The following is a 17,685-nucleotide window of genomic DNA, read 5'->3' on the forward strand; positions in this document are numbered from 1 at the left end:
GATAATTTTATAATAGAATCATGTGCACGCATAAAAACTTAATTACCTTAGCAGTGTAATACGGAATTTTGACGAATCGTTTTGAATTCCTTCCAAGGATAAGTTATTATGGGGATTAAGCTCGACTAATCTCATGTTAATTTAAATAAAATCTCATGATTTTGCTTCTTTTCACCCGTTTGGACTCAGTTAGAACACAAAAAGGGGTCTAAAAGCTTTGCTTTTTGTATGTTCTTACGTTTATAGCATATGTACACTACAGTTTGTCCTCGGAACGCATTGTACATTGTTGCAAATGCCACCATGTCTGACAGTCTGAGTGAGAAGTGGCTACAATTATTTGAAAACCACTTAGTTTCAATTTTTATTTTCATTTTTTCGAAAACTGAAAACTGAAATTTTGTTCGGTAACTATTTTTAGTTTTCAATTTTCAAACAAATGAAAACGGAAAATTAATTTTTTTTATGGCTGTTTGATAACAATTTTGTTTTCAGTTTTTGTTTTTACTTTTTTAAAACTGAAATCTTGTTCGGTTACTACTTTTATCTTTCAAAAAAAAAAAACGAAAACTACTTTCTTGATGGTGATAATAATTTTGTTTTTAGTTTTTTATTTCACTTTTTGGAAATTGAATTCTTGTTCGGTTACTATTTTCTGTTTACAGTTTACAAAAAAATGAAAACTAAAAATGACTCTTGATAGGATTTTTAAGAAACGCGCAAAAGGGTTAAAAACACCTATAATATGCAAGAGAAACAAGGATATTGTAATATAGATGACTTTAGCAAGGTTGTTCTCCACATGGATTATTAAATAATTTGTATTAAACCAAATCCCAATTAATTATTTAAAGGCAAAGTTTTGGGATGATTGATTTTATGACCTAATTAAATAAAAACGAACTTAATTAAAAAGAGTGGAAAAATATGCAATATTAAGAGAAGGAGAAAAAAACAGTATTTAGAATCAAATTGAGAAAGCACTAGAGTTCCGCCGTCACCTTGGACCCCTAATATAGAGCGTATATCAAACATACAATATGTCTGTGGTATTTAGATCAAATCTAAACATGCATAACTCATTACATTTTGTAAAAATCCTCTGAAAAACCATGCAACCCATAAGACGTGGTATTCATCCTAAGTGAACTTGCACATATTAACCTTCGTCAATTTCAGGGACCGACCTCCGACCAAAATTGCATCAAATTACTTTTCTAAACATCGTAATACCACGAATCATCAAGACACTTAGATAGTTTAAGTTGGTGATTAATCATTCAAAAACCTGCATGCATATTATCATAAGCGAATTAAAAGGAAACTACATATTCTTGTTAAGGCTCGTGGCCTCACCCTAGCAAAACAGATTAGTTAAGCATATTCATAATTAAAATCAAAAGGAATTGTAAAGATCGAAAATCCCTTGAATGTAAAAGTCTGAAAATCTCTAAGCTTGGCTAATTTCCTCTCTCAAATATCGCATGGAAGAAGGAACTAGGGCCTACCAAAAGGCTTATTTAAACTACTATAATTAAATCCTCTAAGTAAAAGGTCTTAGAATAAGACTAGGAAACCAAATAAATTAAAATAAATTACGAAACATAAACCTAAATTGACTAGTAAAATTTGCCCAAAATCTACACAGCCACATTTTGGACCCATATCTGCTCCAAAATCGGCCCAAATAGCAGGATTTAAAGTTTGCAATATTCTAAACACTTCTCCAGAAGGCCACAAACCCATCAGAGGTCATCTTGAGCTCCAAAAATCGCAATTAAGCACAAAACGTCACTTTCCAGCACCGCACATGCTTCTTTATTTCATCACCAGAAAATAACTGTATGGTAGAAAAAGCTGAAATTTTGACATGAACAAGGCAAGGAATTGCGAACGTCCTCCAATTTGAATAACTCCAAAATTCATCCGTCTGGTCACGTTTTGCTCCAAAGGAAGTCGAATGTTATATATATTATATTAACACCATATTGTTGAATAAACCTCATATTGTTGAATAAACCTCACATACTTAATACACCACACGTTTACTTTTTCAATTGAAAATTATCTTAATACACCCCACATACTTCCCCATAATACCCTCACATTCCACATTCTCAACATAAACATTACTTTTCTACATGCACTCCACATTTTCTATATACCTTCTTCAAATTTTATAACACTCATTTGTTTCTTGAATCTCTCCTTGTTCAAAGTTTTCCGCGTTAGTACCCTTCCCATTAAGGAAACTTTGGAAGTTCTTAGTAGTAAACCCTCTTGTTTATCAACCACAATCACATGTTGCTCCTCACTTGTGAGGGCGAAACCATGTCAATCATTGCTCCTTCCAGAATCTCTAAACTCCACTTGGTTGTTCTAGCGATTGTTTCTGCAGAGTAGTCATAGCACTCCAATAAACATCCAGCAGACAAAGCTGAAACATTCCTACAGCGATACCGACGTGAATAGAATTCCATAATTCAGACCACCCTCGCCACCTATGCGCCACTGCTACGAATCATACACCTCAAGAACAAAACTATTAATATTGTTGATTAGTAGCAGTAGTGACATTGTAAATAAATATTAGGCTTGAATTAATAATAGGCTTAAATAAATATTGGGGTAGTATGTTTCCTGGGGAATCACAAGCAGGCATTTGGGAAGAAAAAAAGGCCTCCTATAAAAATAAAAATAAAATTTTGATCTTGATTCACAGTTTGAAGCCCGGCAACATACGTTCGAAAGATAATTATGATACTTTTATAAAGTTTAATAACCCAGAGAAAAAGAGAAAGGGATTGGGTAAGGATGGGCATATACAAAAGTGCAGTAAACGTTTTCAAAAAGGTAGTTTCATTCGTTAGAGTTTGTTCAAGAATGGAGGGTGGGAATGACTTTGATAGTTGAAGAAGATAAGCAATGTGTTAAAAGTGATTTGTGGTGTATTCAGAAATTTCTTATTTTTATTAAATCTAATAAGGTCGAAATTGTCATTGTATAGTAAGGTACATAAGTAATTTAATATTAAATTTTAATATGGGGTGCATTCAATATTACATGGGTGCTAATTAAAAAAGTCAAATTATAAAGCAAAGTATCAAATTCTACCAAAAGAATTATCAAAACATACTAAGATTAAGATAAAAATATATAATATGAAATTGACTTATCAACTCTCGAGTTTTCAAAAGTTGACCTTGAATTTTCACTTTGTGGTTTTCAGAGTTTTCAATTAAAAAAAAATGAAAAGAAATGATTATCAAATACTTCATGAGTTTTAAAATTTAACCTTGAATTTTTACTTTTCAGAATTTTGGGGAATGGCTTGATTCAGAGAGAGAGAGAGAGAGAGAGAAATAGAGAGAGATGAGGACGTGGAAATGAATCTATATGGCAGCTCTGGTTGGTTGGTTTGACAGGTTTAGTGACAGTAAGCCAATTAGGATGAAATTACCATGCTACATGTCAGCACATTTAACCCATTTTGACGAAATAGAGAATCTGATCAAAGTGTATGAAGTTTCATGATGGACAGTGACAATGTTAAAGGGAGAAAAGTGACATTAAGTTCGAGTTGAAAGAGGTATTGCAAAAAATAAGCCTTTCATTTTCTCATATTATAGTATAATATTTTGGAAACATATCAATTTATGTCTTTAAGTTATTCAGCTGTCTAATCATTCATTAAATGGGTAATATGACGAGTGTGGAACAATTTATGAGCTAACGTCTCAACCAACACTCACACCACATGATAAAAAAAAATTAAAAAAATTAAAAAACTCATCGTAGAGCTTCAGTGTCTCCTAAATCGATGCTTCTGTATCCTAAAACGATAGCCAATCACACAATTTGGTCCAATTGTGCAAGCTTGGCTTATACAACAAATCAAAAATGTCCTACTGCTATATATAATACATCATCAATACAATGATACATTAGACATTTAAACGAATTAAGGAGTGTAATTTGACACAACTTTAAAACTTCGTAATTCAATATAATAAAATTCAAAACTCATAACCAATTTTGAAAACCACCTTAAAAATTTAAAGCGTATAAATTTAGTAAGCCCAAAAAAATTAAAGGTACTTAGTAAAAATTCTACTTTTACCATAGTTTTCACTTTTCATATAATATTTGTATTACCTTTATAATAAAAGTGAAACCCACTTATATCGCTAAACCCTATATCTGCTAAAGAGGTAATACAAATATAATAAATGTAAAATTACTCGTTTCTTAGTAAGGTCAAATCGTAAACCTACCTCCATTGTTCCATCAAATTACAAGTGGAGTAGCTTAAATTATTGAGTTTTGTCTACAACACTTCTTCTAGAACTTTTGGCCCACAACCATGTGAAACTTGGTCCGTACTATCTTCCATTAGTCCACTCGTGTCCCAAAATATTTGTATTCAGTTTTGTTTTTGTTTGAGCCTTGGGCCTTTTTCCTGGGTCGGTTCCTTGGGCTTAGACAACTCTCTCTTTTCACATTTGACATGCTATATATTTTGAGTAATGAACCGTTTCAGAAAGAAAACAAACTTGTGTTGATGAAATAGATAGATCGACATAATTGACAGTGACAAGATCGATAGGGACGGATCAAGGGAAAGGTATAGAACACCCTTGTGTATATTTGGTAATGAGGTAAACAATCACGGGATGACCTAGTGGTTGGTATGAATTCCTGGCCCGAATTTTACATGGCACATCCTAGGTTCGATTCATGGCACTGGTGAATCACACACTGGTGGCTAAAGGGAGACTGAAATACCTGTGTGAGTCTTTCCGGCCCCTAGAAGAGCGGACTAGCATGGCGAAGCCACCAACTGGTCCCCTTTTAAAAGAAAGAAGGTGATGAGGTAATGTAGATATTCTCTCTATGTGTTTGATATGTCGTTTATATATTCAATTAGTTGTTATGGTTCTTGTTCATCTACACACCCATTTCTTGAAACCAAAAAAAGGACTACAATATTAGAACTTGTACGAAATTAGATGTGTCTTGATTTGCTTAGCTCAATTTGATCAACGTGAAATGGGTCAATTTTATAGATCAAGGGAATGGTGGTTGATAATCTGGCAAATAATATGAACTTTAATTTCTATGGGCAATGTTGTGTTTGATGATATCTCTAAGGTTATTTGGATTCGGGTTGTTTCTTTATGTTGATTTTTCCTTTTGTTTAGTTTTTGCTTGGGCCTTAAGCCCACTTCGCTTCATTTTTTTTCCTCGGTTTGAGAATTTGGATTTTTATTGAAATTGTGAAACTCAAAAGTTGGGGATTATGTACAATTTTTATAGGGTCAAATATAATTCATGTGAATGTAAAAAATGTTTCAGATTGTAGAGGAATGCTGAAAACACAAAATGCTTGGTTTTCGAAAAAAAAAATGTGTTAAAGGATCGTAGGTACTGAACAAGGAAGAAGATGAGTATGATGGAGAAATAAAATTTCTTACTTGAGGACCACCCTGGGACTCTTGTGTTCTTCTTTTCCATTACTAATTCATCATCCATTAAACACCTAGGAAAGGAGAAATCAAATTCATCTGCCAAGAGATATGCTTATGTGATGAACAATGACAGCAATAACAGGATAAATTAGTAATTGTATGTTACAACTGAACATAAAAATTAGATGGAGGGCTATCAAAATAACAATTAGTACTTAGTAATTGTATGATATTCGATCATTACCTATTTTTAATTTTGAAAATTAAGACTTTGTTAAATCAAAGAAGAAACCGGGATTAAATGTTTACTAATTATGAATACAACTCATCGTTCAGGATGTATATAATTTTTAACAAGCCCACGGTTTTAATAGGATTAGAGAGTTTGAATTTCTTCTAGTTAAATTTGCGTTTTGATTAGGTATGTGATTGAACCAATGAAATTCTTCCATTCAAACATAATAAAGAGAAGAAGCCATCGAAGATGGATTTTAACTGTGGGAATAATTAATTAAAAAACTTGACGAACAAGTGAGCTTTCTCTATCACTGACTTTTATATTATATACATCACAAACATGAATTTTGTCCATGTGTATGACCAAATAAATGAAGAAAATATTGGACAAGTAAATTAACCAATCTCTTTCGTGCCTTACATTCTAGTGCATCAAGTTTGGAAGCCGCACATTGAATTAATGGAACCAAACAGACAAAAAAATATTATTATAACTAATCCAGTAGACTAGTCGCTTAGTATTATGGTCTACTGGTATTTTTCTTCACTTGTAAATAAGATGTCTTAAGTTCGATTATGTCAAAGACGAATTTGAACTACTTTATTGCTAGTTCATTATGAGGCTAAGCTCACCCTTCCCCCTTAGTATAGATAATATCGTTTGTTAAAAAAAAAAAAAAAAAAAAAAAAAAAGTGATCAAGTAGACTAATCAGATCATCTCCCAGGAATAGTTTTAGCTACAACTTTTTTGCAGTCGTGGCTCTCTCCATTGCCATTCACCTTTGCAATTCCTATAGTATCCAAAAATGCATTTCCTTTTTTAGTCTTCTTTTTTGACGCCTACAATGCTAATCACCACATGCCCTTTGAAAATAAGTCCTTTTCTAATTACAACTAAGCAATCAAGAGCAAATGTTTACAACTTTACATGCATGCATCTAGTCAAAAAAAGTAGAAGAACCAATGAGACACGATTACATCCCACACATAATTTGCATCACACTTTTAGGCATGAAGAGCAACAAAAGGGGCAACACCTCTTAAAGGCCGTTTGATAACACGCATCTCGTTTTCAATTTTATTTTTTTCAATTGTGTTCCCTTCCAACAAATTAAAAAATACGATCCAATCTATTACAAGCATGAGCAGGCACGTACATAAAAGAATATGACCGCATCTGTTTGCCTTCCAACGCTTCTTCCTTTTTTTTTTCCGTTGCCTAATCCTAGATGGAATGTAACGATGTAGGAATTCATATGTTAACATAATACCTATTTAGATATACTCGAATGACCACTTCTCATTATTAACCCTATTCTGGTCTAATTCGGTATGGAATGAACGTATAATCATGAAACTGACTTGATCATCATGTTATGGATTATGAATTCATAACCCTGATCCAGTCCCATTTTGGACGTACCAACAAACCTATTAATTCTTGTACAAGCTAATTTTAAAGTCTAGCCATGAAATGACATTACCTAACAGAGCAATCAATATTCTAAAAATAAACAAACACAAGATAAGAGTGCTGATAAACCCACCCCATTATCTTATTTCTTCACCCACATTTTAATGAAAATATTAGAGACATGTTTATCCTTCTAGAAAAAGACTTTTAAACCTTACCCATTTTCTCTCCCTCACCGTCTCTCTCTCTCTTCATCTCCAGTTTTCTCTTTCATTTCATCTCTCTCCTCGACTTCAACCGCCACGACTGAAGAGGTTGTTGGTCTAGTACTTTCATTGTAGCTTCATTGTAGGCTTCCTTTACCCTTGTGTCATTTTTTCCCTAAAATTCATTTCACGTCCTAATACTTAGATACAATTAAATCTCGAACATGGGGTGGGTCTGGGATTTTGCCCTTGTATCATTTCAATAGGGATTTTGGGTTGGCGAGGTTGAAAATAGAGGCAGAAGGGGAAGAGGGATGGGATGATAAGGGGGAAGAGGGTTAGTTGTCCTTCACGGGCTACTCTTTCTTCCCTACTTTGTCCCTTGACTCGCAACCATGGCTACCAATTAACGAATTTTGCTGCCAAAAGAAGTTGAGGGAAGGATTGGGGTGCAAAGAGTACAATGAAGAGGTGGTGATGTGATATAAGGTTATTTTAGGAATAATAGTGGGTGGAGAAATGGGATTTTAGTTTTTAATTTTTTTATAATATGTGAAATTATACTGTGGATGGAAAAATAGGACAATAAGATGGGTCTATCATCATTAGCTTGGACATGGTTGCTACTTTTCACTTCAAATAACTGTTCCTATAATACTCAGCCACTTTGATGCATTTTGAAGGCATTATTGCTGTCCTAAAAATAGAATTTTGCCGGATTGAGAAAACAAACCTAATAGTTTTTCGTGTCAAATGTTCTAGAAGAAGACCATATATTATTTTGTAGGATAAAATTACTCGTGTATATCCAGCTCCAGCTACACAAGCCGCCTTAACTAATGGATTTTTTTTTTCAAAAATCCACACCAAACATTTACAGCCAACAAAAAGAATCAAACTCCCGTAAACACATGGGCACCATTGCCACACCCAAACCCTACATCACCATTAATCATCACATTCAACACCAAATAAACGACAAATTATCTTTTTTATTGAAAAAAAAATCCTAAATAATTATTTTTTAATGAACGATAAGATTATTACACTAAAATTTATCTAAATTAACAGCGGATGAGATTCGAACGAGGATACTGAGAGAGAACAACACTACTCTTAACTAATTTCATTAAACCCAAATCCGCCTAAATAAATCCTTCTAATCCTCCGAAAAAAAAAATTATTTTCCTAGTGGGGTTCCACCCTCGTCATTAGTCAACCTTCAAAACTCCTTGCCTTTGAGCCCACACGACTCAGTCAATCCTTCGTTTCATTCCCTCTTTGCTTTATACCTCTGCACAAACCTCATGGAGTAGCGCCAACCCTTTTTTTCTTTTTCTCACCTTCCTATTTTTTTCTTCTCTTTGGACCAACAAACCTTAATAACTTGCCAGTCATGAAATACAACATTCATGCCGTCTTGCTATGGATTCTCAGCTTCCTCCTGTTGTCGCAGCTGATCACAGCCCAAACCGCAGCGCCTTCTCCGCCGCAAGCCAACGGCTCAAGCTCGTCGAAATTCGACATCAAGATGGCGGTGGTGATGGTGGTTCTCGTACTTGTATTCTTCATCTTGGGCTTCCTCTCCGTCTACACCCGTCAGTGCGCCCAGACCCGCCTCCACGGGCGCATGGTTCGAAACGGTTCCCGCATGGCGCGTGGCCTTGACCCCGCCGTCATCGAAACCTTCCCCGCCTTCATATACTCCGATGTCAAGGCGCTCAAGCTCGGGCAGGACGCTCTTGAATGTGCCGTATGTTTACAGGAGTTTCAAGACCATGAAACGCTGCGTTTGATCCCCAAGTGCGATCACGTATTCCACCCTGATTGTATTGACACGTGGCTGCTCTCTCACTCGACTTGCCCGGTTTGCCGGACTTACCTGGTTCCTAAACCCGGAGAAGAGCCATACACTTGGGTTGATCCGACTGAAGAGGATATCGAGTCGGGTCAACCTGAGACTGGGCCGTGTACGGCAGAAGCACCCTCACCTCCACTACCGTCGCATATGCCACCCCGCCAAGTGTCAGTTCGGATGGTAGAAGATCAAATCAAAGAGGAGGAATCTCCATCTCCAGCACCTCCAGTGTTTATCAATTTGGTGAATGGAAGTGAGGCAACCAATCAAAGAGGCCCACCTCGGTCTAGGTCAACGGGTTTTGGACCGCCTCGGTCGAGATCAACGGGGATGCGGTTCACCGGGATATTATTTCCACGATCACATTCGACCGGACACTCGCTGGTTCAACCGGGTGAGAACGTCGAAAAGTTTACACTAAGATTACCGGACGAGGTACGGGCTCAACTTGTGAATTCAGCCTTGATTCGTAGCAGGAGTACCAACGTGGCATTCCCAAGGGCCGGCAGTGTGAGAAAAGGTTTAAGAAGTGAGAGTGGGCGTGGAAAAATCCCCGGTTTGTATGAACGGTCTGACCCAAGTTCGCGTTCGAACCGGTCGGGGCGATCGAGCCGCTGGGCTTTCTCATTGTTGCCGCCTTTTATGTCTCGGAACGGGTCCGTTAGGAACCAAGTTGGTGATAACGACGCTGCAACTGTGTCGGCAGCCGGGCCATCCGAATTGAATAGAGCACCGTTGGACAATAATGGTGGCGATCAACGATCAACTGATGCCTTGCGGCCGAAGGATCGTGTTTAAACAAGGAATACGTTTAGGTAGTTTGAGTAAATTGAAATTTTGTACATTTTTTTTTTTAAATATAGTTCATTTTCTTTGTTTTTATTCATTTCAAATTAAATTGTGAGAGGGAATACATGTAAGATGATGTGGTACCTACTAGTTTCAAAATTTTGAATATGAAATTTTGATTTGTTGTGACAAAAAAAATTGAATACGGATGCCTTGCTAACTAATAATGTTGGAAAATTACTATTCTTTTCAGGAGACTCGTCCTAATTTTGGTGTAAAATGAAGTTTATGTTACTACTAGAAATAGAGGATTCCATGGATTCTTTTTTTTTTTTTTTTTTTTTTTTTTTTCTGATGGGTGAGTTGATGTTTGTTTGTAAGTTGATAACTTGATGGGCATAGGGTTTCCATACAAAATATCCCATTATAAAATCCGAAACGTTTTTCGCTTGCGATTAGCATATTTTTACCGTACAATTTTTTTTTGAATCTTCCATTTTTTTAGTTATCACTTAAATATCATCTTGTTTGGGTAATTTTGGACCGAAGGTAACAAATGGGCCGAGACTCTTGATCCAGTGGTAGTAAGGGGGATCATGGGCCGGCTGGGTACTGGGGGTTGTCTAGTTGTTTGTCGATTGAGTCCCTTTGTGAGAAGGATTGATTTGGATAAAGATGAAGGATGAATCCTTAAACCCCTAGGAGTGTTAAAGCTAAAGGCACTAAGGAGCACGGAAAGAACCTGGTTTGTTGTAAAGATGTGTTCAAAGTCCTAATTAAAGTAAGATTGGCCGAGTCTTAGTTAGATCAGGATAAGGAGTCCTAGTCCGAGTGAGGTTCTAACTTGACTGGAAGTAGGTTTGCTCCTATAAATACAGAGGATGAACACACATTCAGCCTCTCCAATTCAACACACAAACTGCCCTGCGCAAGTTCTTACTCTACACGAAACCTCTTAACAACCTTGAGATTTTTCATTTTCTTTTCCGCTGACACATCTTCAGTTTGGATAAACAGCACTACGTCGAGGCCAACTAGTTATCTATCCAAGTCTTGGTCGAGAAGGATTTGCGAATCCTTATTGGTATAGGTCATCTCATTAGCCTTCTCGGCGAAGTGAGGTGTTACAAATTACTGGGCTTGGCACATTGAATGCCGAGTTGTTTATGATTGGTTACTCACAAGTAGGGTTTAGAGTTCGACATTCTGATGGCCGAACCACATTTACCATCAAGACATATATTTCCTTTGAGTACTTGTGTCCGTACAATTTGGAGCCAGTTCGGCGTGCTTATACTCTCACAAATATAATCACCATGAACGCACCTGGTGCCAACGATCCGTGAACTTCGCAGGACTAGCAACCTTGTCTTCAGGCTCTAGAACCTGAAGGCCGAGAATGTTCCTTCCTCGGCCGCAATCGCAAGATCGAGAAGTCAGCAGCGTACCCAACGCAACATCAACTTATTTTACTCCTCGACCGACGAGTTGGCACGCCTGCACATAACCAAAGGACGTAGTTAGCTCATTAGTTACGGCCTGCGCGTCACGTAGGCTTGGTAGTTTTTAGGGTCAACACATCTCTATAAAAAAAATCAATCCAATCGGTGATCATTTGGTTATCCAAATGTATAGAACAAATCAACAATTTTGTATCAAGTAACATCTTCATGATGAACTGTCAATTTCACTTTAGACATATAAATGTCTAAATGGTCTCCGAGTTGATTAATTTTTTTAAAGATAATCTTTAAACGATTTTGATTGTGAAAATTGTATGGTGAAAAGACGTTAATTGCAAGAGGTGAACAACTGTGATGAATGCAAACCTATGTGAGCAATTGGAAATAGAACATTCATTGGAAGATTGAGAGAAATTGTGTAATATCTCAATCCTTCATAAAGTAACATAAACATGAAAGTTACCGTTGGACACTAAACAATTAAAATGTCTGTGGGCCGTTATCATAAATATATTGGGATGGTCAAAGCATTTTTTGTGCTGCAAATTAATACAAATTAATATAATTTAAATAAGCAAATGTAATAAAAAAATATATTTTAGAATAAAAATAAAGGAAAACTAATGAAAAGGGTTTGAAAACTTTGAGTTTTAATGATAAGGACAAAATAAAGGGTAAAGTGAATAGTACTATAATTGACTTTTTAGTGTAAAAATGTGGTTTTTCGTTAAAATGAACAGTACCGGGTGCTTTTCGTTAAAGTTCCCTAAAAATAAAGCAAATGTAAGAGTTTGGCAGTGCTGTGATTTTTGGTCTTCTTTGATTGCTGGGCTCACGTTTTATATGCAGAGAATCAAACCATATCCAGTTTGTATTCATGTGTTGAAAGTCAATGTTTACCAACTATTTAAATAAAATTTTGTTTTCAAGTGCGTTTCCAAACCAATGAAGAAAACAACATTATAAAAGAATAAAGACTTCGATGTGATCCAAGTCTGCGGACAGCCAACGCACCCTTCTTCGAGCAATCATCTGTTTTTCTAGATTCCAGACGTATGCAAGATGAATAAATTATTTAGTCGTTTGCTGTTTATTGTAATCTAAAATGCGAGGAAAAATGTATTTTTGTCATACCAATTTTATCGCATGGCAATGTTTATTCGATGGATAGTACGTTTTTTGATATATGACAAATGTTAAACTTGGTTGCATGGGAGAATATTTTATTTAGGAGAAAAACTTTTGCATTACTTAACTTGTTACTGAATTATACTGAGTAGAACTTCAATCCCCTCAAAAATTGACACGTACTAATTTTTAAATATTATTTCTTATTTATAATTCATATTAAAAGATTTCAGAATACACACATTAGTTCTAAATAGGAAATATAAACAATTAAACTATAAACTTATCTCCTTCAGAATTCAATGGAAAGGATTGAGGACGTTCAGATTCGTCGGCAAGTTTTTCCTCTATATGGTCCAATATTTTTTTTCTTTTCAAATTATGATCAAATTAATTGAAGAGACGCTATGTTCTTGACGGATCTAAAAGAAGTTTAAATTGTTGACGAATATGATCCTGTTTACAATACTAAGTCGAACCGTAGCATTCAAAGATCAAATTATCAGAAGTTAAAATTGTATTTTCATAGCTCCCTGGTCTCCCTTTTCCTTGTAAATGTTGAAAGAAAATTATGCAACTAATTAAACGGATAAATTTGTTAAACAAAACAAGTATGGAAAAATGCAATGGACTGATTAATATAGGATCAAACCTAAGATGTGATGTTGCTGCTGCCTTATTCATATGTGAATGTGCTTAACAAAACCAAAACCCAGGATTAAACCTCTTGGCTACGGCCCCATTCTCAATTTCTTGGGCTAGCTCTACCCTCCAGTTTTGGGATCGAGTGGTTCTGTGTATACCCAAATTTCATCTTTGTACATTTATTAATTTTATCTAAACGAAAAAGATGCTATCCCATATATATATATAATTACTACAAAGGGCTTAGTGATTACTCAAAAAAAAATAATAATTATTTTCTTTGGAAATCTGTGGAGTTTTGAAACAAACAACATGATAACCAAGTGACTGATTAATTTCGCGGTTGTTGAGTCACTTCGAAAACGTTCTTTGTTCCTCATATTTTGTCTGATTATAATGCAAATTTTGCTTCATGAAATAAAAGAACCATGCAGTCATATATAAAACAGATAATTATGCCATCAGCGAAAATTCCTTAATTGACGAGAAAGCCTTTATAATTTGTACATAGAAAAGACTGTGCAAAGAAAATAAAAAGCAGGTGTCTAGAGAGAAATAAATTCATAAAAAGGTAAAAGAAGTGTACTCTTGAAAGTTTAGTAAATTATATTGCATTAATCTCAGTTTATTACTTTTAAGTTTCGTGGTTTTCAACATTTAGTACATGAAGTTTTTTTCGTCCAGAGTCATATCTAAAGTGTTAATTTTAGAATAGTCTCATACATCCGTTAATCTGACTGTTAAGTTTCCTGTTAACTGATGACCTGATGTCTACGTGGACAATGACTGAACGTTACGTATCAATAAGGGTCCCATGTGGATATTAAAAATAAATAAAATTAAAAATTAAACATTAAAAAGTTAAAAAATTACAAAATTACAAAAAAAAAAGTGTCTTCTTCCTCAAACCCCCAACCCCCCTCCCTTTCCCCTCCATTCTCTCCTCTGCACCTACCATGGTCTAAAATATCTATAATATCCCGATATTTCCATCGAAATTTCCGTGTTTTTGAACTACTAATATTTTTTTGGACTACCGATATTTCCGATATCATCGATATTTTAGACCTTGCTAAGTCACTCATGTATCTTACCATGTAATGTATAAAGTGTAAAATATTGTACTAATTCATTATATATAAATGATTATGGTGTGTTTAAACTTCTTTCATTAATTACTACATATTTTTTACAATCACAATGTTTGTCAGCTCGCTATATAATCAACTTAAATCAGTTATATCTATCATGCAATGCATTTCCTTCCAATTTTTTGTGATAAACTAATAGATAATTGACTAAATAAACATCCTGCAAAGTTTCAATAAAAATTTTCAAGTTTTTCTTACAATTTCCGTGGTTTTTATTCAATTTTTATCGATATCGATAATATCCCGATATTTCCATCGAAATTTCCATGTTTTTGAACTACCAATATTTCCGATATCATCGATATTTTATACATTGGCACCTACCCAACCTCTGCACATCCTTCCTTCCCCCTCCCTCTTCGACTCCACCCACTCAACCCTCATCCTCTTCGACGACCCTGTAAGCTCGAAGGAGCATGCCCCACCTACCAGATTTGATGGCAAATTTCGAGAAATCGACCGCAAATCTGGAGAGCTTGTCAGCCTCGACATCAGTGATTCCATGCTCAATCTGCAAAAGAACCTCCACCTTCTGAGCACCGAACAGGTGAGTACGCAATTGTGATTTCTGCGAACAATTTGATTGCTTTTTTTATTTATTTAATTTTTGATGTGGGTTTGATCAAAACTGGTGGTGGAGTTGCAGATTGAGTTGGCGAAGATCCTGTTGGAGACGGGGCAGAGTCATTTGTTCGAGCATTGGGCGGAGCCTGGTGTCGACGACGAGGAAAAGAAAGCTTTTTTCGATCAAGTTTGCTGGTTTTTTTTTAATCAATTTGCTAAAGATTTTTTCTTTTCTTTCCCGAATTTGAGATTGGATCCAAGTCACAGTTGGGTACTGTGTAATATCAGGGAGGGAGGCTGGGGGGGGTTGAGGAAGAAGATGTCCATTTTTTTTCAAAATTTTTAATTATTTTTTATGTTTAATTTTGAATTTTAATTATTTTTAATATCCATGTACGTGGGTACCACATCATCAGTTAACGGGAGGCTTAACAACTAGACTAACGGATGTATGAGACTGTCCCAAAATTAACACTTTAGGTATGACTCTGGACGAAAAAAATTTCAATGTATTAAATGTTGAAAACCACGAAACTTAAAGGTAGTAAACTGAGATTAACTCAATTATATGCAATTATAGTTCAAACAGTGGCTATTGGCGTCAATCTTGTCGATACTGGATGGTCTTCTTATGCATCTTTTTTTTTTAGAAGAAACGATAATATTTCATTAACATAACCAAACACTTACAAGGATGCCAGATGGGTACTTATACTTCAACGATCAATTTCTTGATCTGAAGGTAATAAGCACAAATACAATTGATTTGAAAGACCCCTATAGGGCCATCACAAAACACACCACTAGAGCGAGGAGTTCCGAGATTGATATGTCCCATAGACACGTGACATACCAAGCACCAAAACCAACACCAAAAACTACGTGAGACAACGAGGCTATAAAACCGCATATAGGATACAAAAATCTACACAAGACAGTGAGGCTACAAACAAATTCGCATAAGCGACACAAAGGCCGAAACAACATACCAGTAATAGATAACTAAACTAAAAACAAAAACAAAAGAAACAGGTGGTGCAGCTGCAAGTTAGCAGATGGTGTGGGGAGCAAAGCCCGAGGTACGTGCAGAAATGTCGGGAGGAGAGCGACACTAGCTGTAGCCGGGACACCCTAAGAGAGGTGGGGAGGAAAGGGTTCCAGCAAGAGCCATCGTAAACGTCATAACACCATCACAAACCAAACAAATATAAAGTACCAAGTGCCACTAGAGAATCCTCCGACCCAGTTGGTCGTAGTAATGGCAAGAGAAAACGGCAATGACATGGGTTGTAAAGGGGTTGCCAAGCCAATACCCCCCATGCCACTGAACTGCCATCCCCACCACCACCACGAACCCAAAGATGACATAGCAATAAATCCAAGGGCAGAGCCCTCAGATGTCCAAACAACCGAGAGAAAGACGCTGGCAAATAGGCATACCCACCCAAAGGGAGACCAAAAGCCGTCGCTGGGCAGCTCCATGAGCAAACCTCACCCTGGAGTTACACGAAGCCGAAAAACAACACCTCGGGAGGTGAGACTGCCACCAACCATGAAAGAGGCCACTGCACAGATTTGGAGTCCCATCAGCAAGTCAAAACAAGGCAGCGGAGCTGCATGGCGAGACCCCTGCGACAAAGACCCAGATTTGGAACAATAGTGGACGGGCGCAGGAAGGCGGAGCGTCCGGGGGGGGTGGCACGGGGAAGGGGAGGGAGTGAAAATGCGAGGTGAAGGGGGCGGTGAGAGATGGTGGGAAAACTTGAGTGTGGTGAGGGGTGGATGATGGCTGAGATGGTTGGGTTTTTGCTAGAACGGCTAGAGAGAGAGAGGGGGAAGTTGAGCTTAGTGATGATTCATACAATATGGTTGGGTTCTCATCCATCTTTATTGACCTGTTGTGTGATATTCATTTGTCAATCATCCTTTATGTTTGTTTGTACCATACTTGACCAATCCCGAAACTACCGAGCACCGGCCAACGCTATACTGTCAAGGACCCAGAAGAGTTCCCCTCCGACCAGGAGGCCAATCACTACTCGACACGTGTCAAGATTAGAAGCCAATCAGAGCGCAGCACGTGTCGACATCAAGAACCAATCATAACATGACACATGTCAATGTGACAAAGCTACAAGTTTTTCTATAAATAGGGGTCATTCCCCCACAATATTGGCTAATGCCATTTGTGTTAAATCATTCACAAGAACTCACTAAATTGAGAGCTTGATCCTTTGTACTTGTGTAAGCCCTTCACTACTAATAAGAACTCCTCTACTCCGTGGACGTAGCCAATCTGGGTGAACCACGTACATCCTGTGTTTGCTTCTCTGTCTCTATTCATTTACGTACTTATCCTTACTAGTGACCGAAGCAACCAAGCGAAGGTCACAAAACCTGACACTTTCTGTTGTACCAAAGTCTTCGCTGATTTTGTGCATCAACATTTGGCGCCGTCTGTGGGAAACGACACTTATTCCTACTCTCTTCAGCTGTGTCAAGCTGGTTTCTATCATTCGTACACTTTCTTTTGATCAGGCATCCCTTTCCAGCATGGGAAGCGAAGGAAGCCACAGCACACAGAATGACACCCCCCTTGCACATAGTGCGAAATAACGAAAGAAGGAAGGAAAACGAGTTCTTCTTCAAGCTAAAGTCGATGAGTTGGAAGCTCAGAACAACAAGATAGCAATGAGGAATGAGGTCCTCCAGGAGCAATATGAGAAGCTCTTCGAGACACTTCACGAAGCTAGGCAAGCTC

At 36.8% G+C, this 17,685-nt stretch overlaps 1 protein-coding gene across 1 annotated transcript; it reads left to right on the forward strand.

Annotated features, from left to right (window-relative positions):
* The first annotated feature begins 8,304 nt into the window (after positions 1-8,304).
* LOC114826591 (RING-H2 finger protein ATL38-like) lies at positions 8,305-10,106 on the forward strand. Its single transcript, XM_029107177.2, has one exon. The coding sequence runs from the start codon at positions 8,723-8,725 to the stop codon at positions 9,980-9,982; it is 1,260 nt and encodes a 419-aa protein (XP_028963010.1). The 5' UTR covers positions 8,305-8,722; the 3' UTR covers positions 9,983-10,106.
* The last annotated feature ends 7,579 nt before the right edge of the window (positions 10,107-17,685 follow it).

This window comes from Malus domestica, chromosome 08, assembly GCF_042453785.1.
Source record: "Malus domestica chromosome 08, GDT2T_hap1".
NCBI lineage: Eukaryota > Viridiplantae > Streptophyta > Magnoliopsida > Rosales > Rosaceae > Malus > Malus domestica.

Bases quoted from the DNA above. Each gene is read 5' to 3' on its own strand.
- LOC114826591 (XM_029107177.2), top strand. From the start codon at position 8,723: ATGAAATACAACATTCATGCCGTCTTGCTATGGATTCTCAGCTTCCTC.